A 24,114-nucleotide genomic window follows, 5' to 3' on the forward strand; every position below is an offset into this window, starting at 1 on the left:
GGTTTCAGGGCACGCTGCAGCCTGGCTCTGATTCCAGAGCTGTCTGTGGGCAGGAGGTGTGTGCTGAGCTCTGGCACACGTGGCTGTGCCCAGTCAGTTTCTGTGGCACCATTGTCTGCTCCTTCAGCTGGAGGGAAGTCTCTTCTCTGCACGTGGGCAGCGTGGTCAGAGCCTGGGCAGCAGAGCTGTGTAACACCAGAGGTGCTGGGTGAAGGCAGGGCTGCTGCCAGGCCTTGCTGAGCCACACTGGTGTCACTCAGGGCTCAGGGTGGGACACAGGAGGGATCAGTGTCTGCTTTAGGAAGGTGTCTGACACACAGAAACTCCTGAAGGCTCCCTGTTCCACTGTTGACTCCTCAGGAGTGATCAGTGAGGAGTCAACAATGAGCAGCTGGTGTGGTTGTGCTACAAGTGGTTGGACTTGATGATCTTGGAGCTCTTTTCCAAGATAAATGATTCTGTGATTACAGCATTCATGGGCCTTGTGCCCTGTGCAGTTGGAATAATCTGCTGGGCTATTTCTGTGCGTGGCAGGGGATGTGAACAGGGGTCTTTGTAAGCTGGGGGGAGCCCAGTGACACCCTGGCCCTTGGAGCCCTCTCCCAGGCACCATGGGAGCAGTCACTCCTCAGGGTGAGGTGTTGTCTTCTGACAACATCTTCCTCTGCTGCTGTTATCCCAAACCAGAGCTCCAGCCCTGCTGGTGATCCTGCTCATTTGCACACATTTACCTTGTCAAAGGCAAGTGGTTCAACTCCCTCCTGCCTTTGAGAAGAATTTTGCCTTTCAATAACTACAAATCCGGGTTTGTGGCTGATGTATGACATAAGAGGCACCAGCCAAGAGCTCTTTCCTCCTATTCACTGAGGCTCTTCAAGTAACTGCAGTGGCCTTTTTGATGCTTGTTGAATCCCTTTGTTGAACAAAGCAGTCTTTGAAATGGCCCATCTTCCATGAGTGGCTGCTGAGCAGATTAATTACTGCTGTGGGAAGGACCAGGTTTGATAATGGAGTTTTGCTGCTTTAATTTGTACTTGAGGTTGACAATTTGTGATAAATGAGTTCAGACCAGTGAAGGAGCATGGGGGAAGAGCAGCCTCCCAATAGCACCTGGTACCTTTAGTCCTTAATCAGATGGTGAAGAGGAGGTTTGGGGGTGTCTTGTGCCCCACCACTTGTACATGTGGTGAAAAACTCCCCAGCTGTGGCAGGTCTTGTGCCTGTTCAGGAGGAGCATCACAGCACACAGGATTGCAGAGGTGCTCAGGAAGTTCCAAAGCACCCTGATTCCCTTTCTTCTGTGAAACCACCCAGAGTTTGTCCCATATCTGTTAGGATCCATATTTTTCATGTCCAGGAGTTGCAGTGATACTCCTTCACTGTGTTTTATGTAATTCCCATCTCAAAATGGCTTTGTTGGAAGCAGTCCCCAGTAAAACAACATTTCTGGCAGAGCTGCCAGTTTCTCATCGTCTAAGTGCTTGGGATGGCATGAAATACACCTGTAAGGGCTGAATTCTTGCACACCTTGCTGTGATGCCTCAGTTATGCAGTTTCTGATCCCAAAAAGCATTTTTGGCCAGTTGGAGTCAGTTCTGCCCCCTGTAGCAGCACCCAGAGCACAGCTGGGTTATGTAGGTTGTGTAGGCAGAGTCAAACCCAATCTCCCTGCTGGGAGGAGCTGCCCAGAGGAATGTGTTGGGTGTCTCCATGTTCCCTGTGAGCAGCCTGGAGCAGTGCTGGGTCACAGGGACTCCTGGTGTCCCAGCAGGACGTGCTGGTGGTCAGCACTGCCGTCAGTGGGTGTTGGTGCTTGCCCTGGATGTGTTACCCAGCCTCAAGTGGGATATAATAAGGAATGTTTTTGTCCTAGTTGTTGAATGTTGGACCGAGGAGATCTCAGCCTGGCCAGAGGAGGGAGCCCAGGAAGATCATCACTGTGTGTGTGAAGGAGGATGTGCACCTGAAGAAGGCAGAGAACGCCTGGAAGCCGAGCTTGAAGAGGGAAAACCAAACTGAGGACCCAGAAAATGTCAAAACCCAGGTGAGAGCATCAGCAGGTCTGAGGTGCATCAGCTGCCCCAGGTAATGAAAAGTTGTCTTCCCTTTTGTATCAGACAGTGAAAAAGGGCAATCCCAGTTTTCCCCTATCTGATGGTATTTTTGTATGTTTATTCTTGTTTAAATGCCAGTCCTGTATATTAAGCAGAGAACACCACCCAAGCTCCTGTCTCTCTTGCAGGATTGCTTCCCTACTGCTGTTTTACTGGAATATTTCTGTCTCTGTTCTAAAGCAAAGAGCATTACATTCCCAGCACAGAACTTAGTTTTCATCTCCTTTTAGACCACATTTCTTCCCTGAATCCTCAGCAAGACTGAGGTTCCTCTGTGAAATCCCTCAGTTGGTCCTGCCCAGCCCAACAGTGCTGTCTGGAGCTGCCTCTGTCCTTCTCCCCCTCCTCTCCTCCACGGGGCACTTGCTCTGGGAGGAGGTGTTTGTCTGGTGGCCAAGCTTGTAATTTGTAGGACAAGTTGGAATGGTCTTGAAGGACACTGGAATTCTGTTCTTGGAGCTAATGGTGGCATTGTTGGCCTCATTATCATCCTGGATAGGGAAAAATAAATACCTTCAAGTGAATTATAGCAGAGGTTGGTTACCTCTGGCTGAAGGAGATAGAGGCCACTCCCTGTTAATTTATATCTCATGGATTAAACTGATGTAAAGAAGAGTATTTCTGAGAGGAAGGGATTTGTTGCACTTGACAAAAGCCCTTGGGTGTTCCCAGAACTCCTCCCTGTAGTCTTGGTCTTTGGTAGCCAAGTGAGGAGTGGGGTTGGGCTGTGCAGAAACCTGTGGTGTGTCACTCAGCTTCCCAGACATTCCTCCAGGGTGTCTCCATTCCCCTGTGGGAAGCATCCAGGCTCCTTCCTGAGCTCCACCTGCACCAGCTGTGCTGAGCCTGCGGCGTTTGTGTCCCTCAGGAGCTGTTCCGCAAGGTACGAAGCATCTTGAACAAGCTGACACCCCAGATGTTCAACCAGCTGATGAAGCAGGTGACAGACCTGACGGTGGACACGGAGGAGAGGCTGAAGGGAGTCATTGACCTGGTCTTTGAGAAGGCCATCGACGAGCCCAGCTTCTCCGTGGCCTACGCCAACATGTGCCGCTGCCTGGTGACGGTAAGAGGGGACAGCAGCTGCCCTGGGCTCAGGGGCAGCCACAGAAACTGCAGAGAGCAGAGTGGTAGCTCCTGAGTGTGAGTGGGAATAATTAATGTGGAGTTTTTATGTTGGCCAGGCCCAAGGGAGAGGGATTTGGAGCAGTTGTTGGGAGTTGAGGACTCCTTGCTCCACCTGGTTGCAAGATGAGTCTGGGAAGTTCATGGAGTCACAGAAGCATGGAACAGCATAGGCAGGAAAGGGAGCTTAGAGCTCTTCTCATTCCACCCCCTGCCATGGGCAGGGACAACTTCCACCATCCCAGGTTGATCCAAGCCTCATCCAACCTGGCCTTGGACACTTCTGGGGTGGGCAACCACAGCTGCTCTGGGCACCCTGTGCCAGGGCCTGCCCACCCTTCTGTGTCTGTCAGTTCCAAGGGAGCCCAGGATGAGCCAGGCTTTGCACAGATAATTCTCAGATGGTGAATTTGGGACAAAAGAGCCCCTTTTTCCCTCCTTCCCTAGGGAAGGAATATGGCTTAAGCCCCCAGCACAGAACAGGAGTGTTTTCAAGCAGAGGGTGTTTTTAAGGGATCATACGGATGGAAATGTAATTCATCCCCGGGCAGAGGTGGTGTCAGCCAAGTTTGGAGTGTGACTTTACATCTGCAATGTGAAACTCCACTGGAAATCCTGATGTGAGGCTTTACTTTCACAGCCTTGCAGAGCCATGCAGCTCAACATGAAGAGCAAAATAAATTGTTGTGGATGACCCCTCCTCTGTGGAGTTTATCCCTATTTCTGCTGATGTTTTTTTCCTTCTCACTCCAGCTGAAAGTGCCCATGGCAGACAAACCTGGGAGCACAGTAAATTTCCGTAAGTTGCTGTTAAATCGCTGCCAGAAGGAATTTGAAAAGGACAAGGCTGACGATGATGTCTTTGAAAAGAAGCAGAAAGAACTCGAAGCTGCCACCACTGTAAGTGGTGTTTTTCTCCCTAAGTTCTCAGAGCTCCCTCAGAAAATTATTTCCTTTTGAAACAGCAGTTAATTTGGGGGGATTTTGGAGTTGAGACTTTCATTCTGTCACTTTGTCTGAGCATAATAAAAAATACTTGCCTTGACAGTGGGTTTATGTCACAGACATTTTTATGAAAAATCCTTTCCTTAGGATTTTTCCTCCTGAGAAGCTGAGAGGCCTCAGGAACAAAATGTAAACATTGATTATCTGCTGCTGTGGAATGCAACAGGTGCATCTGTGATTGGCCCATGTTGGTTGTTTCTAATTAATGGCCAATCACAGTCAGCTGGCTGAGACTCTGTCAGAGACACAAGCCTTTGTTATGATTCCTTCTTTTTCTATTCTTAGCTAGCCTTGTGATGAAATCCTTTCTTCTATTCTTTTAGTATGTTTTAATGTAATATATATCATAAAATAATAAATCAAGCCTTCTGAAACGGAGTCAGATCCTCATCTCTTCCCTCAACCTGAGACCCCTGTGACACCGTCACAGGTTTATCCCAGCATCTTTCTGGGCTTTAGGAGTAAAAGAGAGAACAGTGTCTATGAAAGCAGAAGGGAGGGGAGGGAGGAGGTGACCACTTGTGCTTAACTGCAAAGTTCTTCAACAAAAATTCATGAAGGTTTTAGCCTAATGGAACTTGAGACAGAGGGCTGAAGCCCTCCCTCATCCCTGTACAAGGAAACCAGGAGATAATTGTCATTTAGCCTTCCTCCATATGAGAATTATGCCCAGAAGCTGCTGAACATCCCCACCACCAAACCTGTGGCTGCTCCCAAGCTTGAGTCCAACATAAATCCATATATAATCTACCTTTGTAATAAAAGTGACCAAGGGATGAGAGTTTTTAAAATATCTCATAATACCAAATATATGTGACTGCTACTCAGTCAGCTTCCTCTTTTTTGTGTCAATTTCATATGAAGGTCCTCTTCATAAAACTGGATCTTTCACAGAGTTCTGTGCACTGGGAACGTGGTTTTGCAGAGCTGTTTTCCTGTTTTGCAGCCAGAGGAGAAGACACGGCTCCACGACGAGCTGGAGGAGGCCAAGGACAAAGCCCGGCGGAGATCCATCGGGAACATCAAATTCATTGGTGAACTCTTCAAGCTGAAGATGCTGACTGAGGCCATCATGCACGACTGCGTGGTGAAGCTGCTGAAGAACCACGACGAGGAGTCCCTCGAGTGCCTTTGCCGCCTGCTCACGACCATTGGCAAGGACCTGGACTTTGAGAAGGCAAAGGTGGGGCAGGAATGGGAGCGAGGGATGAGGTTCTCTGGGAGAGCAGAGCTGGAAAAATGGGTGTGGAGTGTTTTTGTTTGAAGATTTGTTTTTTTTCTTCAGGAATTTCCATATGGCATGAGGAAATCATCCACTCCTCTGTGGATGTTTCGTCATGACCTGGCCTCGCTCCCTGCTCTGTCATAGATTCTGTATCATTTTCAGCTGTGTTCTACAGTTGTTATTTCCAAAGATTTTATCCAAACACACAGCCCAGAAATGCTCAACGTTTCCTTTTTCCAAGTTGAATGTCCCTCTTCCTTTGTAGCTCCCAAAACATTATTTCCAGGTCAAGGTTTATGTTACCTACAAAAGCCACCGTGAAATGTGTTGTTCAGGTTAAATCTGCAACACCCTCATTAACCAGTCCAAACCCCACCTGAGCCTTGGGGGTGCCTGTGTTTTGTGTCATCCTTGCCTCCAGATGTGCTGGGATGTGGCAGCTGTTCTGCATCCTCCTTCTCCCTTTTCCAGCAAATATATCTGCAGCACAGAGCACTCCAAGAGCTTCTCTTGGCACAGACACTCTGCTGCTCCTTCACAAAAACCAGCCTTGGGATGAACAACTCGAGGCTTTTGCCAGGAATCAGTGGGACTGGGCTCTGGAAACAAACAGAGCTAATTGTGTTCAGCTGCCCTGGGCAGGGAGTTCCCTCTGCACTCAGCATCTCAGGGATTGCAGCAGATCAGTCCTGAGCCTCAGGGGAAGGAATTTCCCAGGCTGTTCTGTGAGCAGTGACCAAACCAGCAGGGTTTATCAGCAGTCCCTGTGCTGTGAGTGAGATTCAGTTTCTCTGTGTGCTTTGGGAGGAAAACCAGGTCTGACTTCCAGGCTGGATGAGGCCTGGGTGCTGGTTTGGATTTTTGGAGCACTCTAAAAGCAACATTTTGGTGTTCTGCTGGTTCTGCCCCCTCGAGCTGGGGCATGGCAGGGCAAGGGAGCAATTCCAGAGGTCTCTGTCCTGCCCTTGGGATTGGTTATTTCTGTCAGTACTGACAGAATCCTTCTTAATGGGGTAGACATTTTATTATGTGTTTTTATTGAAACTGAACTGTTAGTCATAGTTTTAATTAAAACTTCTAAACAAAGTCCATTGGAAATATTTCCCCATCATGCCTAACTTTGGAAATAACAACTGGAAGTTTCCAAGGCAAGGCCAGACACAAATTTTAATGGATTTTTTCTTGTTTCTTTAACTACAAGAACAAGGATTTAGCTGGTTTTCAGTGAAGAGAGTTGGAAACATGGTAGAAAACTGCTCTGAAACTCTTGTTTGAAACAACAAAATTAAGAAGGCTTAATTTGAGAAAAAGCCTTTTTAGAGCTTGGTGAGCCAAATTTAGACCTAACAGGAGCTTCTCTGCTGATCCCAATTCATGTCTTAGTGTGAACCTATTGGGATTCCACCACATCACAATTTTCTGGATGAGGAGTTTGTGGGGTTTTTCCCCCAGCCAAGCCCATTAAACTGTTCTTGCAGAGAGACCCAGAGCTGCTGCTCAGTCTGGCCTGGCTCAGCTCAGGGAATAAACCATGGAATGATGTGTCTTAGGCTGGTTTTGTACCCATTTTGTTTCCTGAGCCAGTTTTTCTTGGGCTGAGGTGAGCACACAGCTGATTTGGATCTTCCAAATTTGAGATATTTGATTGATATATCAATCTGGAAGCTCAGATTGAGATATATTTTTAATGGATATAATGTTTATGATGTACGTGCAGAGGGTGTAGATGGTTTGTGTAATTAAAAACGCAGAGAAAATGTAATTAAAAACCCAGAGAAGTGTGTGCCTGCAGAATTGTGCCTCATCTCCTGCAGGTGCTGCCCTGTGCACCCTCAAATCCACCCTGGAAGAGTGTACAGGACCCAGCACTCTCCTCTCTGGGGAGCAGCCCTGATGTTTCCAGCACAGAAATCCCAGAGTGCAGAACCTGCTGGGTGCCTCTCCAGGGAATGTTTTCATTTTCCTCCACAACTGATGATGCTGCTGATGTTTTTTCTTGTCTAGCCCCGCATGGACCAGTATTTTAATCAGATGGAGAAGATTGTGAAAGAGAGGAAAACCTCCTCAAGGATTCGGTTCATGCTTCAGGATGTAATAGACCTAAGGCTGGTAGGTGCCAGCTCCAGTGAGTAGAAGTGTGAAATCATGGGTGGCTGGTCTGGCTTGGAAGGAACCTCAAGGATCATCTCATTCCACTCCCTGCCATGGCAAGGACACTTCCACTGCCCCAGCCCTGTCCAGCCTGGCCTTGGGCACTGCCAGGGATCCAGGGGCAGCCACAGCTGCCAGGGCTGCCCATCCTCACAGGGAACAATTCCTAATTCTCAAAATCCCATCTGACCCTGCCCTCTTGCAGTGGGAAGCCATTCCCTGTGTCCCCAGCCCCTCTCCAGCTCTCCTGGAGCCCCTTTAGGCCCTGGAAGGGCTCTGAGCTCTTCCTGGGGCTCTCTGTCCTGCAGCTCCCATGCCAGTCTGTCACGTTCCCTTCCACATCCAGGCTGGATAAGCTCTCATGCAAGAGCAGGGATTCACAGCTCTAGTGGGGTGTAAGGGGGAGATCTGTTCCCTTCTCCCCCAGGTCTGGCTGTCCAAAGCCAGGAGATGTCTCCATGTTTTCCTGGTGCCATGGTCAGCACACCTGGGGTGCTGGGGGTCCCCACACTGTGCAGGTGAAGATGTGACCATGGGTGGAACAAACCTTCCCAGCAGCTGTAATTCCCCTCCAGGGGAGCTGGTCTGGGTTGTGTGGAGGCTGAAGTGACCATCTTGGCTGCAGGTAGAGGTAATTACCCCAAGAGCTGCAGCAAGATAAGGGACAGTGTGGTCATTCCAGGGCTGGAGGGGTCTGGGCACTTCATGGCTGAAAAGACACATCAAGCAAGGAAAGTGTTTTTGGAGTGACAGCTGCTCCTCTCTGCAGGATCCCTGTGTCAGCCATCACCATTCGTGGAGTGCAGAGCACTGTCTCCACTTAAAAATCAGTCACTTCTTTTTTTTTTTATTTTCATTTCTTCCCTCCAGCTTGGAGGAGAGGCTCCCACAAAGACTATCAGTCATAAACAGAGAGTGGTAGCTCTTCTCTTTCCTCTGAGCCTTGAAAGAGAAGCTGGGAATGTGCAGGCTGGGGATTAATGAATTCAGTCAGGTCTTGGCTGCAGTCCCTGTACCTGAGTGCAAGGCTCTGCTCTGGGGTGCTGGGATAACCAAGTCCATAATGTGTCCGTAACCATGTCCATAACCATGTCCATCATGTGTCCATAACCAAGTCCATAACCATGTCCATAACCATGTCCATAATGTGTCCATAACCCAATTCCATAACCATGTCCATAACGTGTCCATAACCATGTCCATCATGTGTCCATAACCATGTCCTGTGTCCATAACCCAATTCCATAACCATATCCAAAACCATGTCCAAAGCCATGTCCATAATGTGTCCATCATGTGTCCATACCCATGTCCATAACCATGTCCATAATGTGTCCATAACCATGTCCATAACCATAACCAAGTCCATACCCATGTCCATAATGTGTCCATAACCGTGTCCATGTGTCCATGACCATGCCCATAACCATGTCCATAATGTGTCCATAACCATGTCCATGTGTCCATAACCATGCCCATAACCATGTCCCTAATGTGTCCATACCCATGTCCATACCCATGTCCATGTATCCATACCCATGTCCATAATGTGTCCATACCCATGTCCATGTGTCCATAACCACGTCCATGTGTCCATAACCATGCCCATAACCATGTCCATAATGTGTCCCAGCTCCACAGGGTTTTCTCCAGCCCTCTAAGGCATGACAAGGGTGAGAGGATGAGGCCTTGTTCCTAATATTCAGACTCCTCATGTTTGATGCTCCTCTGGAAGTTTCCCTGAGCACATTTGGGTTTTTTGTTTCTTCCCCAGTGCAACTGGGTGTCACGGAGAGCAGACCAGGGCCCCAAGACCATCGAGCAGATCCATAAAGAAGCCAAGATTGAAGAGCAGGAAGAACAGAGGAAGGTGCAACAACTCATGACCAAAGACAAGAGGAGACCAGGTAAAGTAAAAGCCAAGTTGGCTGCTCATTTCACATCCAGTGTCCTTAGAGGGAATCCACATAAAAGGAAAAAAATTTGTGAGGTTTTTTTGCTATGTATAATGAGCAAAGGAAATTGGGGCCTGGTATGTCAGAGGCTGGAAAAGGAGCAGATCTGCCATGGAGTGGCTGTGGGGATTTTCAGGGGCAAATCTCATGGGTGACAATAACCAACCACAGGCCAACAGTGCTTACACATTCCATTCCACAAACCATGTTGGATTTTGTGACAGGCTGCCAGAAATCTGTTCTAACAAGTTATTATATGGAAGTCAGATTTGCCATCCATTCTCATGCACTGCAGAGTCTCATTCCAAGAGAAAAACATCTCATTTCAAGAGAAAAACATCTCATTTCAGGAGTAACCATGTTGTCTTCAGTTGTTAAAGCCATGAGGTGCTGACTCTGTATGAGGGAATGTCTTGGTGGCACCTTAAACTGCTCCTGGCCCTCAGGGCACTGTCTGAAGATGAAGTTGAAGTGACTGGGAAAATGAAGAGTGGGACAGAGCAGGGCAAGGAGAGAGTAATTATAGGGATTCTTTCGGGATTGGGAAATTCTCTAAGGATTGTCAAATGAAAGTGCTTTGAAAACAGGATGGGAAAAAAATCCATGTAGACTTTAATTATCCTAAAAGTGACACCAGGAGAAGGTGAGGGACCTGGGAGTGCCTGAGGGGCTCTGTGTCAGACCAGCCAAGTGCTGCAGGAATTGTGGGGTGAGTGAGGCTCTGGTCAGGGGAGGCTCTCACCTCACCTGCTCCTGTGAGCTCCTGAATGCAGAGAAATCCTGCCAGGAGCCATCCCTTCCAAAAACAGCCCCTGCAGGAGCGAGAGCTGTTCTGTGCAGGCTGGGGTGTGAGGGCACAGGCAGGCAGGGGGAGGGAGGCTCCCAAGCAGGACCCAGCAATGGGCTGGGCTGGGCTGAGCTGAGCTGAGCTGAGCTGGGCTGAGCTGAGCTGAGCCAAACATGGCTCTGTTTGTCCCCTCAGGTGTCCCACGGGTCGACGAAGGCGGCTGGAACACTGTGCAGGGGGCAAAGAACAGCAGAGTGCTGGACCCCACCAAGTTCCTTAAAATCACCAAGGTAGGTGCCAACACAGCCTCCTTCAGGGCAATAAAACATCTGTTAGTCCAGGAAGAACCAGGATGGTGTGTGCAGGTCAAAACTTCAATCCTCAGAGTTAATACTGGGTGTAAATCAAGCTGCTTTTTCTTCTGGATGTTCCTGTTTTGTCCTGAGGGAAAGGAGTGTGCAGACCTTCTTTCTCAGGTTCACAGTGTCCTTTTGAGCTCCAGAAGCTCTCACAATCAAAAAATCTGCATTTTATTCAGTGATGAAAATGTGAGCCAAGGTATTGTGTGACAGCAGCACAGCCCCCATGTTCCACAGGTCTCAAACACATCCCCTGGGGGTCTCAAACACCTGCTGGAAATCCTTGGCTGCCCCAAGTTCTTGAGACCCTCATCTGATGCTGCTCCTCAGTAAAACAGGGAGGCCACATCCATTTTGATGTGTCACAAACAGCAGCACTCCAGACTTAGGGTGCTCCAGTAGAATGGAGAGAGCTGTGTCTGCTTTAGAGGTTTCTCAACTTTGTGGCATGGTTGCATCCCCCAGTATGTGATAAACTCTCGTGGTCATCCTCCAGATTAATATCCTCCTGTTATTTCTCCATTAAACTGGTGAATTTGGGACAATTTTCCAGGCTGCAGGTTGGGCAAGTTGGAGATTTCTCCTTTGTTGAAGTTCAGAACAGCTCTGGGTTTTCTTGCTGAGGAGAAGTCTGGCCTTTGCATAAATCATTGACTCCTAAATATTCCCTTGTCCCACTTAATGTCACTTGCCCTGGATTTTTACACTCAGTGCCTGGATTCTTGGAGAGCTGTACAGCAGGACCTGGACAGACTGCAGCCCCTCTGCAAATCCAATCAGTTTGTTCCTTCTGAAAGTCATAAAAAAACTTCCAAAACTTCATTAGCAGGAGAGGTTCAGCCTCCCTCTGCCTGGGCTTACAGCTCACCTGGGAAAAGCCCTCCTCCTCTGCTCCATACAAATGGAGCTGGTTCCACAGCAGCTGCTTTGGAATGAGACAGGAGCTCCCCTGAGATCTGCGAGGTCACAACCTCCTTGTCAATAAACTCTCCCACTGAACATTGTAAAATCAATATTCTCTTCTTGCCAGACACCACTTCCTCCAAGTTCTGCCACCTGTTGTCATCCTTTGCCCTCTGGATTGTTTGGTGTCCTGCAGATCCCCCCAAAGCCAAGACTGGAGAGTTGATGGACAGTGAATCTGGTTTAAACATCAGAAACAAACTGAACATCTTTCAAATATGGATTTACTGAGCTTTTCCACTTTGCTGAGCTTCAGAATTTCCAATAAAAAGAAGCTCCTGCTCACTGTCAATGTCTCATTGACATTTGGAAGAGATCACATCATCTTTGTGATGCCCTTTGCTGTTTGTGTCCCCTGTCTTGGGCCACAGTTTAGTCTTCCAGAAATATGTGAAGTGTATTTTGCTGTTCACAAGACTGGGATTATTGCCAAGAAATCTCCCATTTATCATTACACTGTAGGATTTGCCCTTGTAACTGTACCTCTTGGTGTGTTCTACAGCCCACAATAGATGAGAAGATTCAGCTCGTGCCTAAAGCCCAGTTGGGCAGCTGGGGGAAGGGCAGCAGTGGTGGAGCCAAGGCAAGCGAGATGGGTAAGTGAGGATGGACCCTCACCCTGGGTTTGCTGCTAAAGAGCAGCTTTGGGTGGGATTCACAGAGCACCTTTGGGTGGGATTCACAGAGATTCACAGAGCACCTTTGGGTGGGGTTCACAGAGATTCACAGAGCAGCTTTGGGTGGGGTTCACAGAGTCATGGAGTGTCCTGGGCAGGAAGGGACCCACAGGGATCAAACCCAACCCCTGGCCCTGCACAGACACCCCAACAATCCCAGCCTGTCCTGGAGCTCTGGCAGGGCTGTGCCCATTCCCTGGGCAGCCTGGGCAGTGCCAGCACCCTCTGGGGAAGAGCCTTTGCTGATCTCCAGCCCAAACCCCCCTGGGCCAGCCCCAGCCCTTCCCTGGGTGCTGTCCCTGCTCACAGGCAGGGATCAGAGCTGTCCCCAGTGAGGGCTCCCCTCTGTCCCCTCTGTGTGACCTCCTGGCAGGAAGGGTTGAGGTGGGGCAGGCCCAGCCTTTCCCTGCAGTTCTGTCCCTGTGGCTGGGCTGAGCTGCTCTGTGGTGCTGAGCTCTCTCTCAGCAGCTCCTGACCTTGTTGCTCTGCTCTGTGTTGTCTCCACCATCTCCAGACTCCTTGCGACCAAGTGCCACAAGTCTGAACAGATTTTCTGCCCTGCAGCCTCCAGTGTCCCCAGTATCTGCCTCATCTGCATCTTCAGAACTAGAATCTCGCAGGGCCTTAACGAGGTGAGTGTCACTCCATCACTCCTCATGCTGCCCTTTGCACCAGCACTCAGAAAAAAGAGAATTCCTTGCTTTTCCAGGAATGGCTGGGTCCTTTTCCCACTCTGAGTTAGCTTCCAACATGCCTGTATTTTATAATATCATAGGAGAGAGAGGTGGAATTAATTTTTAAAACCGTTTTGATTAATGTTTTAGTTTCCACTTCACCCTTCAGCCAAGGGTGGTTGTGTTTAACATTTTAAAAACTCTTCAGATAAAATGTAGTAATAAATAGGTTGGATTTAATGGCTGTGAATTCAGCCAGGTCAGTAGGTTTATTTATCCAGATAAACACACCTAAAACCTGGCAGAAATGCAGCATTAAACCATGTCTGACCCTTCCCAGCAGCTGTGACCTGCCCATGCTCCCACATCCAACAAAAAACTCCAGAGCCTCTCTCTCACTCCAGCTCCTTCAGGGCTGCAGCCACTCCAGCGTGGAGCATGAAACATGTATTAACCCTCAATAATTTATTGACTCTAGACGTGGTTTATAAATGTACAGTTCATTTAAAATGTCACTGGGTCTTCCTTTCAGTGCACACAAGCTGCTGAAGTGTTTTCCTGGGTTGTGCCTCCAATGTTTTCCCTCCTATTTCAAGTAAAGCTCGGGTTTATTCCATTATGGTTTCAATTTGCCCATCTTACTCATTAACACAGTAATTAATAGGACAGAAAATTGTCACCTGTTACTGGGAGTCTTCACTCTTTGGGGGAGGTATTTTTTAATTTATGGGTAAAATATACAACTCTCATGGAATCACAAAATGTTTTGGGGTGGAGAGAGTTGAGAGATCACCCGTTCCCACCCCCTGCCATGGCAGGGACACCTTCCAGTGTCCCAGCCCTGTCCAGCCTGGCCTTGGGCACTGCCAGGGATCCAGGGGCAGCCCCAGCTGCTCTGGGCACCCTGTGCCAGGGCCTGCCCACTCTGCCAGGGAGGAATTCCTTTGTTGCATCTAATTTAAAGCTCCCACACCATTTCAAAGGGAAACAGAGTCCATGTGTTATAAAATTCACTATTCCATTACAAAATGGGTGCTGTAGAGCTGTGCTTTTCCATATATTCTCTAGGAAGCATTGGCTGTTCCTGTCCACTCTGGGTATTTGTGTTCGTGCATCTCTGAAATTGAGTTCATTTTGGTTGTGGCTACAGCTGTAAGAAACAGAGCCAACAATCCAGCAATCCTGCAAATTCTCTGTAAGAAACAGAGCCAGCAACCCTGCAGGGCTTGGGAGGTGTTTTTCCCTGCAGTGAAGCCCTGGAGTCCCTGTCCTCACCCCTGAGCTGCATTTTGTGTTTTTGTTTGGCAGTCGTGGGAGCACGGGCAGGGAGAAGAATGACAAAGCTCTGCCACCCTCCCTGGCCCGGCCCAACACCTTCCTGAGGGGCAGCAGCAGCAAGGAGCTGCTGCTGGACAACCAGGCCCAGGAGGAGCAGCGCAGGGAGATGCTGGAGACGGTGAAGCAGCTGACAGGAGCCATGGAGATGGACAGGAACAGCACCGAGGCCGAGAGGAACAAAGCCAAGGAACCTGGTGAGGGCTCCTCTGCATGTGTGGATGGCACAAGGAGAAACTGTCAGGAGCAGGGACAGGTGTCTGTCTGTGCAGGGCAGTGACAGATGCACCTCCCAGAGCTGGGTGACCCAGCTGAGCCAGGCAGGCCTGGGCCTCACCCCTCTCTGCAGCTCCTCTGTGGGATCCAGCAGGGCTGAGAGGCTGCAGGTGCCAGCACAGCACCACCCATGGCATTGACTGCCCTGTTTGATCCTGTCACTGTCCCCAAATCAGTGTCAGTTCTTCAGGAATGCCATATCTGCCCTTTTCAAGGATTCCCCAGGGCAGGGATTTGGGTCAGATGGTGCACAGCAGCTTTTTAGCACCTTGTTGTTGCCAGCCCTCCTTCCAGCCAGCCCTGGTGCAGCAGGAGGGTGGCACCCACCAGGGTGACTTGTCTGTCACCTTGTCAGCCCTGCAGCTCCTGCTTTTCCCTCCTGCCAGCCTGGGCTGCTCTGTTAGTTGGAAAATGTGACACTTAAGGGGACAGAACCTTTACAGTAAGGACAACACTCAGCTCCTTCCCTGGGAAACATCTGGAAACTGCTGCAGTGAGGGAAACACCTCAACTGCCACAGCACAGGCTTGTCCTGAAGCTGTGGGATGTTCTAGACAGTCCATGGGGTTTTGGGATGTGTTTGGGAGATTGCCTTGAGCTGCTGCCCATCTCAGTCAGCACATTTTAACTTTGCTGCAGCAGCTCCCATTTAATTATTTAATGTTTGTGCAGAGCTTTGAAGGTGTTTGACCTGTGCCACTGCCAGCTGTGATCCTGCAAGGTCAACTTACAGAAATACTGGGAGTTCATATGAGGGGAAAGTAGCCAGGAAAGAATCCCAGAATCCCAGAATGGTTTGAGTTGGAAGGAACCTTAAAGCTCATCCAGTTCCAGCCCCTGCTGTGGGCAGGGACACCTTTCATCTATCCCAGGTTGCTCCAAGCCCCATCAAAGAACCTGAGGATGGGACAGGGGACACACCTGCCCTAGGGACTTCAGTTCTCAGAATGTCATCTCTGAAATGCTGATTTTCCTTTTCCAAACATTTTTTTGTTGTTGTATTTCCACCAGCCAAGCCAGAAGTTCCCCCAGCTCCAGTGCAGGAAAAGCCTTCACTATCAGAAGAGGAAATAGAGAGAAAATGCAAATCTATCATTGATGAGTTCTTGCATATTAATGATTTTAAGGTAAGCAAGATGAAAACCTCACTTAACAGACATCTCTGAGGGGCTGCAGTGGTTTCTGTCCAAGATGTGTCTCTGTGAGCACCCAGCCCACAGACAGAACCCAGCAGCAGCTCCAGGGGCACTTTCAGGACACTTGTCTGTCTCCCAAGCTTGTTTTGTGCCCTGCTGGAAATAGGAAGAACAGCCCAGGCTGTGTGTTTTAAGTAGCAGGATGGATGTGTATCTGTCATGAATCACTGAGCAGCTCCATAATACCAGCAATTTTGGAAGCAGAAAAGCTAGTGGGAAAATAAACAGAGGTTTTCATTTAGTTATAAAAGCATGTGCTGTTCTGATCTGGAGGCAGATAAAGCAATACTAAATATTGAACAAACCACTCCAGAGGATTTTTAATAAACATTGGAAATTACTGAGCAGCTGTCATCACTTCCTAGTTAAAAGGTTGAAATTTTGTTTCCCTTTTAAATGGGGTTGTTAGCTCGTCCAGGGAGTTTGCAAGAAGTGTTACATTGGCTGCAAGGCTGCTTCATTTGATCTTTCACTGAAATAAATTTTAAAACCTGCCAAGTTTGAAATGGCAGCCCTTGAGAGTTGCTGGTTTGGCACCTTAAAAGCAGAGTTGCTGCTTCCATTTCATTGAACTTCCAATTAATAATTGGAAAGAGGAATATTCTCATGATGGATTGTTCAGAGTTCACATCTAGTTAATGGGATTAATTATTAAATACTTGGTTTGGAGAGGAAGAACCTTGCTCTGATTGGCAGTGAGCTGGCCTGGGACCCAGGGGCTGGTGAGCCAAGGAGTCTCTGCTCTTTTCCTGCTTATGATGGACTCCAAAGGCTGCCCTGGATGCCTGTGATGAAGGGGCTCTTCAAGTCCCTGTTTGCAAATGCAGCAATTTGGGTATTTCTGTATTTCTGTGGCCTGCTGGAAGTGGAGCTGAATTGCATTAGGCAGGGCAGGGCTGGTTCAAAGTCCATGGAATCAAAGCAGTTTGTTTGCATCAGGAATTACTTGGTACTGGGGGATTCTTGGTGCCCTCAGGTGCAGCAAAACTCTGACTGCTTAAGGAAGCAGGAACACCTTTGAGATCTCTGGGCTGGACCCAGAAGGTCACTGGAAGGTCCTTGTGATGGTAATGGAGATTTTTGATGTGGGACTTTGAGAGCTGCTCTCAAAGTCTCTGAGTGTTTCTTTGTTTAGGTTGCAAAATGCTCAAGTCAGAAAGTGGGAGCTTTAGAAAGGGGAAATCTTCTCCAAGTGCTCCCCAGCTATTTTCTGCTCCTTGATGGGCTGTGAGTTTGTAACACAGGCATTTGTGCCTGGTCAGATCAGTAACAAATCTGGTCTGATACCTTTTTTTTGACTTGATATTTGATATAGTAATCAGTGTTTTGGTGGCATCCAGAAGATAACTCCTGCCATCCAAGCAGCCCTGGAATGTGATTTGTTATCTGAGGGGTATAAATTCCATTATTGCTATTACTGTTGGTTTTGTTACTATTATGTGATGAAGTTCCACAGCCTAATTCAGTGAGGCTGTGGAACCTCAGTGAATTAGGAACCACTTTGCCTGGCAGCCTCACTAAATCCTCATTTCACCAAAAATCCTTGGTGTTACAGTAGGAAATTCTCTTGTGCCACGTGTTTGCTGCTTTCAGAGGAGGGTGTGTGTGCTGCTTTCAGAGGAGGGTGTGTGTGCTGCTTTCAGAGGAGGGTGTTTGCTGCTTTCAGAGGAGGGTGACTCTGTGTGTTGTTCCACAGGAGGCCATGCAGTGTGTGGAGGAGCTCAGTGCCCAGAGCCTGCTGCCCGTGTTCGTGCGTGTGGGCGTGGAGTCCACGCTGGAGCGGAGCCAGATCACCAGGGATCACATGGGCCAGTTGTTACATCAGCTGGTGCACTCAGGAAAGCTGAGCAAGCAGGAGTTCTTCAAGGGGTTGGTATTCTGCTCAGAGAATCCACAGATTCTTTTCTGCAGTGTTTCTTGCAAATGGATGCTGTGCTGCAGAGAAATCTCCCACCTTGTTTTGGTACCCTGCCCTCTCCACACGTTCTTATGGAAGGACTGTGTCATTTGGGTGTATTTATAAGGAATATTATTGCTGTAATATATTTTAAAGTGTTTCAGATGCCTTAGTGAACATAAATATGTTCATATTTATATCAGCTTGCATTTTGAAGCAGATCTGTAGGTGTCTGTTTAAATGTGTGTGCTCAGATCCCTGTTTGTGCTGCATTTCTCCCTGTTTGACTTTTGCAAATCCCTGAGTCTAAGTGGAACAGGAGGAAATCAGAATCCTTCACACAACAGGCACTGTCCCACTGGGATGAAGGCTTCACCCACACCCTGCCATTTCCAGGACAGCTCAGCTCAAGGGGCTGAGGAGGAGAACACACAGCAGAGGGGTTGGACCTGCCAAGAGAGACCCAAGTTTCGGCTGCTGGCTCATTTCAGCTCCCTGAGATTTGTGTTCCCAGCCTGCTGTCCAGTCCTAAAACAATCCCTGCTCCCATGGAGGTCCCTGGTGGCTCTCAGTCCTCACTGGAGTACAGAACAGGAGGGATAAAACAGGAATAAAACACAAATGCAGCAGTGAAGGAGTAGATGAAATATTCTGAGTTGCTGAAGAACAGTTGGCTCTGTCTGGCTTTAATCTGAGTCCCTGTCATTGTGGTACCACTGATCATTCCAACAGGAAACTCCCTGCACCTTTGTCTGCCCCTCAACTTCATCCAGCTCACAGGAAAGGTTTTGGCAGCCTGAGTTCAAAATCATATGGAACTGCTGAAAAAAATCTAAATCCACAGGGAATACTCTGTGTCCTCACAGCGCTGATGGTCAGAGGGACTCGTTTGAGGTGATACACACCCAAAATTTATTCTGATGAAAGTTGTTCCTGAGCTTCCTGGAGTTTGGATAAGTGGATCTTGGTGAAATATTGGGATCTGTGCTCTGAATGTGACATAAACAATGTGAAACAGCTCCTGAAGATGATGGAAAGGGCAAGTGGTGTTCAGAGGGTTTGAGGAGAACACCAGAAACCACCTCACTGCTGACACAGGAGAAGTGACCGTGTAATGAGGGATCACAGGGTGAACACTGGTCCCACCCTATGGCTGGGGAGATGCACAACAGGAAAATAATTTCTACCAGAAAGGCTGGAGGAGCAGCAGAGGTTGCAAAGAATAAAGCAAAGGAAATGGTTCCTGGTTTGAAACACAAGAAAAAATGTGGATTTATAGTCACTAAACAGGACACTGGGCTTCTCAAGGTTTTCAAGGAAAAACAAACCATGATAGAAACTGGCAGGAGAGCAGAAAAATTGCCATCTCCCAGGCATGGGAAGTGAAGCCACCTGCAAGGGTTTCATGGGAAAGGAGAGTTTTGAGCCATTCTGGAAAGTTTATCACTGGGGAGCAGCCCTATAATTCCTGTTGCAGATAGAAACTGCTGAACTGAGCTCTGACAGACATTTCACTGCTTACCTTACATTTGGAATTCTGTTAGGATTCACCCCCTTCTCTAAATGTTTGGATATTTTTAAGGTTTTATTTACTTCATAGTTTATATATACAGATAAGAAAGCTTTTTAGTTTTATAGATGTTACTGTTTAGCAAGTGATTTGGTACTGGATATAAGAATTATTATAACAGGAGTTTTCCTGGGTGTATCTGTTGGATCTACCAAAGGTGGTGTCTTTTCCACATATTCTCCTTGTTACTGCATGGAGAAATTCAGTCTTGGCAGTTTGGAAGTACCAAAGGCATAAAATGTCAATAGGTTTTTTGTTATCTTTGTGATTCTCCTCCCTCCTCTCTCTCTTCACTCCTCTTATGTTAAAAAATATTTTTAAAGCACAGATTTCTTTGATGGAAATGTCTCCAATTAAATTTGATTTAACACTTGATGTTTTTTTCCTCTTTCTGAAGTTTCTCTGAGACCCTGGAGATGGCAGATGACATGGCCATAGATATACCCCATATCTGGCTGTACCTGGCTGAGTTGGTGACCCCCATGTTAAAAGAAGGAGGAATCTCTATGAGAGAACTTATACAGTAAGTGATGCTTTCCCAGCTGTGCCTGTAGTGATTTCTCTGTATTATTTCCATCAGTGGTGGAGGATGAGCAGTGCTGGAGGCTCAGGAGAGCTGTTGCACATCCTTGGGGGCCCACAGCAGCCTGAGAGCTCTGCTGGGAAGGGAGCTTGGTGTTTTCACCCTTGGAGAAGGGTTTTATCCATAAATCTGCTGTTGGTTCCAGCTAAAAATACCCCAGTGCTGTAGAGTGGGGTGATTTGGGAGCACAGAGGCTCTGGGAATTGCACTTGCAGAGAGTGAGGCATTTTAGAAGGTCAGAGGGTAACTGAAGGAGGGCTGGGCTGGGTGGGATGTTGGAATAAATTCCCCTCTCTGTGAGGGTGAGGAGGCCCTGGCATAGCTTGCCCAGAGCAGCTGTGTCTGCCTCATCCCTGGAAGGGTTCAAGGCCAGGCTGGATGGGCTTGGAGCAGCCTGGGACAGTGGAAGGTGTCCCTGCCCAAACTGGGATTCCATGTCTCTACCACCTGGGCACTGCCTTAAACGGGCACAAAACCTTGTCTGCAAGACCAGAAACCATTTCCTGGACCAGAGTTCCAGTATTTTCTGTATGTCCTTACATATCTGGGGATTAACTGTGAACCAGTTCAATGGTTCCCATTTCTCTTGGTTCCAGCTGAGCTTAAAAATACCCCCGTGCTGTTGAGTGGAGTGATTTGGGAGCACAGTATGTTAAGAAAATAGCAGTCTTTTCCCTCTGTCCAAGTGTAGCATCCCACAAAAATGAGTGGATTTGACATAAATATAAAATTTTTTTTGATGTAAAATTCAAGTCTTTGTAATTAGCCCTGTAGTGACAAGGTCACTGCATCACTAAATGTTTTATCAGCAGTGCTGGATTAATCAAATCCTTCCTCCCTGGCAGAAGTTTAAAGATGATTTCCTGCTTCAGTTTGGTCACTGGTTTTCTGGATTTGCATCCCAAAATTATAACAGAAAATTATAACAGAAATCCCAAATTATAACAGAAAAACACCTGTTTTTTTCTTTCATTCTAGAGAATTTAGCAAACCCTTGCTTCCTGTGGGAAGAGCCGGCGTCTTGCTTGCTGAAATCTTGCACCTTCTATGCAAACAAATGGTGAGTGCCTGGTGCTGTGTCCTCCTCCAGAGGGAGGAGTGGATGCAGCGCTCGTGTTCATGCATGAAACCTTCACCATTCCCACCTGAGGACATGTAGGGATGGGCCAGCCAGTCCAGCTAACTTAGGAACTCTGCCTCGCACCCCCAGTTTCCAAGCAACCCTTAGGAGGTTCCAAAAAGTTGAGTTAACTTTTTGTTTTCTCATCACTTTTCCCTTTTGCAGGTACCTTTGCACCTGGCTTCTCCCAGAAGCTAAGAGTGCTGAAATACTGCAAGAGGGACATGCTCAAGGGATTTCTGGGCTGAGCAGAAGCAGCAAGTGCCGGGAATCTTGCGAGAGAACTGTTCTTGCAGACCGGAGAGGTTCTCAGGGTTCGGATAAGCTGCGATGGCCTCAGACTGCTGTGTGCTTATCCAAACTAAAGCTGCGACTCTCGAGGTTCACCCAGCACTGGGGTAGTGACACCTCCTCACCCCGGGACTCCCAGAGCTCTCTTTCACACCTCACAGCTGCGTGTCCAACCAGTTTGGTGGTTTCCCTATAACTCATCTCCATTTTTTTGTCTTTTTTTTTTTTTTTTTTTTTTGGGTTTTTTTTGTGATTCAGCTGAATCCTGCACTTTGGATAGTGTCTATTTTCCAACCCTGTAAAATCCCTCACTTGCCTTTTTTTTTTTTTTTTTTTTTTTTCAAGCATGCATTCAAGTAAGGTTGAATGTTCCAGGAGCATTTCAGTCCAACAGTGCAAAGAGTGACTTTTTATTTATTTATTTTAGTCTTGTGCTTGTTTGGACAGTCAATTTCCTTTTTTTTTTTTTAACTATTCTGTGAAAGAAAAGCTGCTGTGCTCTGGGTGTGGAAGCACAGCCTTGGGTCTCTGTTTCTGCCACAGCTTTCTGATCAGATCTTGTCCAGTCCAAGACTTGGACTCGGGTATTTCAGCGTAACATCAGCCATCTAACCCAGATCTTGGTGGATCAGAGCAGGAACTATGCACAGTTGGCTCTTAACAACCTGTATTGTAAACTGAAAGTTGTAATCTGCTTTGTAAACTGAAAAGCAGGCAGCATTTCTCAGCTTGGCTTAGGCTACCCAGTGATCTCCTGTGAGCAGGTGCTGTAAGGTGAAACTTTGGCAAAGCATTTGGGTGAAAAGAGCTGGTTGTGCTCAGCATTTTTATTCTTGTCAGAACTGTGTATGTCAGAACTGTGCTCTCTGAGGCAGGAGGCTCAAAGGTCAGTGTGACATTAGAGGCTGCAAAAGGCTGAACTGTCTGTGCTCAAGGGCACTGCTCTCAAGGTTTGCATAAACTCAAGGAACTGAAGAGAGGATTTGGGATTCTGTGCCTGAATTTGAGGCTGAAAACAGCTGAGTAAATGAGGAGTTTTCTCAAAGGAGCAAATTGCCAGAGCCTTACTGTCAAGGCAAGGGAGTGTGTGATGGAGTAATTTAGGAGAAGGGTTTGAATCAGGTGTGGAAGGTGCCCTGTCCCAGTGTCACTGCTCAGGGTGACCTCGGCGCTCGCTGCGACCCCCCCATGTCACTCCTGCCTTGCCCGCCTGACCAGATGTGCATTCCTGGGGACTGCACATGTGGTTCCTCTGCAGCACATGTGGTTCCTCCTGCACGGGCTCTCCAGATGTTCTCACTCGTTGCTGGGTGTTTGTTGGGTGGCTGAAGTGTCCTTTATTCCTCCTGACACAGCTGCACCACTCCGGCCCCTGTGAGCTGCCAGGTGTCCCTCAGCTCTTTAAAGGGACAAACTCTTGTGTTTCAGAGCCATAAGAAAGTGGGAGCCTTATGGAGGGAGTCTGGCCTCAGTTGGAAGGACTACTTGCCCGAAGGGGAGGATGTACATACCTTTCTCATGGAACAGGTGAGTTCAGATCAAACCCATTTGTTCATCCTCTTCCATCCCGTTCTTATGTGCAGTTGGAATTTGGGGTGAAGTGTGTCCAAGTTGGGATAGATGATTTCAGCACCACAATGTGAAGCACAGGGAGGACAAGCCTGTCCTGGGAAAAAAAACATTCAATAATGAGTTTTAGAGCAAGGACAGACAACCTGCAGAAGGGCCACAATTAATGGCAGCAGTTATTCACTCATCCCACCTTGGGTTATGGTCCTGGAGGGAGCCAGGACTGATGGAGGCACCTCACCTCCTGCTGGTGCTGCTCCTCAGGGAGTCACTGCCTCCCTTTGGAGCTTTGAGTGATCCACTGCCCTGTTGTGGCACTTTGGAAGTGCTGCAGGAAATGAAATTATTACCGTGGACTGGGCCTTGCTGAGGGGACTGCAACTCTTCTGTCACAGTTCTCAAGGAATTGGGGCACTGGCTGCAATTCCTTTGAGCCAGTGCCAGCTGTGGGTGTTGCATTCCAGCCCCTATAGCTCCAGCCAGGCAATGCTCACTGGATTTTGTGCTGGAGCTGCCTGAGGTGCCTCCTTGTCTTTGCTGGATAATGGAGTTCCCATGTGTAAAATGCTTCCTAACCTTTGGAACAGGGAAAGTTGATATTGTAACAATAACTGAGCAGGTGAGAGATGCCAGGAAGCAGAATTAAATGTAATTTCCTATTTCAATCTGATGTAATTCAGCTTAGGAAAGTGCATTTCACTAATTGCCATCATCCCATGTGGTGTTGCAGAAGTTGGAGTTCACGGAGTCTGACTGTTCCAGTTCCTCAGAAGCACTTTCAGAGAAAGAACTGTCTGCAGAAGAGCTGAACAAGCAGCTGGAAAAACTCATTGTTGAGGACAAGGCGAATGATGAACAAATCTTTGACTGGGTAGAGGTACAAAGAGATTTTCACCCTCCCTGCAGACTGTTTTACTGCTTTTGTAAATGTGTTCTGATCTGAACATCTCAGGCTATGGGACACTGCGAGGATTTGGTTTGTGCAATCAACACTTCCAAAGAATTAAAATCTAAAATATAATCAGTATTTAAGGGTCAGTTTCAGGAAGGAAGGCTTTTAGCCATATTAACTGTGTAATCTTTTATGTACTCTAGACTTTCTGACACTGAATATCCTGCTTCTGCCACTTAGTATATTTAAGATGTGCACTGCTACATCGTTTCTTCATAAAATAGGGAATTCACTATTTTTTTCCAACATGACCTCTCCAAATTTCCTGCTGAAAAACATCCTGGGCAGTC

The 24,114-nt window shown here is 47.8% G+C and overlaps 1 protein-coding gene across 2 annotated transcripts in view; it reads left to right on the forward strand.

Moving 5' to 3' along the window:
* Positions 1-24,114, forward strand: part of EIF4G3 (eukaryotic translation initiation factor 4 gamma 3) — a 147,538-nt gene that overhangs the window by 118,096 nt on the left and 5,328 nt on the right. For both annotated transcript variants that reach the window (XM_063176922.1, XM_063176923.1), the window contains 16 exons: positions 1,874-2,044; positions 2,983-3,180; positions 3,993-4,139; positions 5,191-5,427; positions 7,474-7,578; positions 9,395-9,527; positions 10,558-10,652; positions 12,187-12,280; positions 12,876-12,993; positions 14,344-14,567; positions 15,658-15,773; positions 17,539-17,711; positions 19,707-19,832; positions 20,871-20,952; positions 22,732-22,830; positions 23,603-23,749. In XM_063176922.1, the coding sequence (XP_063032992.1) occupies positions 1,874-2,044; positions 2,983-3,180; positions 3,993-4,139; positions 5,191-5,427; positions 7,474-7,578; positions 9,395-9,527; positions 10,558-10,652; positions 12,187-12,280; positions 12,876-12,993; positions 14,344-14,567; positions 15,658-15,773; positions 17,539-17,711; positions 19,707-19,832; positions 20,871-20,952; positions 22,732-22,830; positions 23,603-23,749 (2,265 nt within the window). The remainder of the gene's footprint in view (positions 1-1,873; positions 2,045-2,982; positions 3,181-3,992; positions 4,140-5,190; positions 5,428-7,473; positions 7,579-9,394; positions 9,528-10,557; positions 10,653-12,186; positions 12,281-12,875; positions 12,994-14,343; positions 14,568-15,657; positions 15,774-17,538; positions 17,712-19,706; positions 19,833-20,870; positions 20,953-22,731; positions 22,831-23,602; positions 23,750-24,114) is intronic.

The sequence above is a fragment of the Melospiza melodia genome, chromosome 26 (genome assembly GCF_035770615.1).
Source record: "Melospiza melodia melodia isolate bMelMel2 chromosome 26, bMelMel2.pri, whole genome shotgun sequence".
NCBI classification, from domain to species: domain Eukaryota; kingdom Metazoa; phylum Chordata; class Aves; order Passeriformes; family Passerellidae; genus Melospiza; species Melospiza melodia.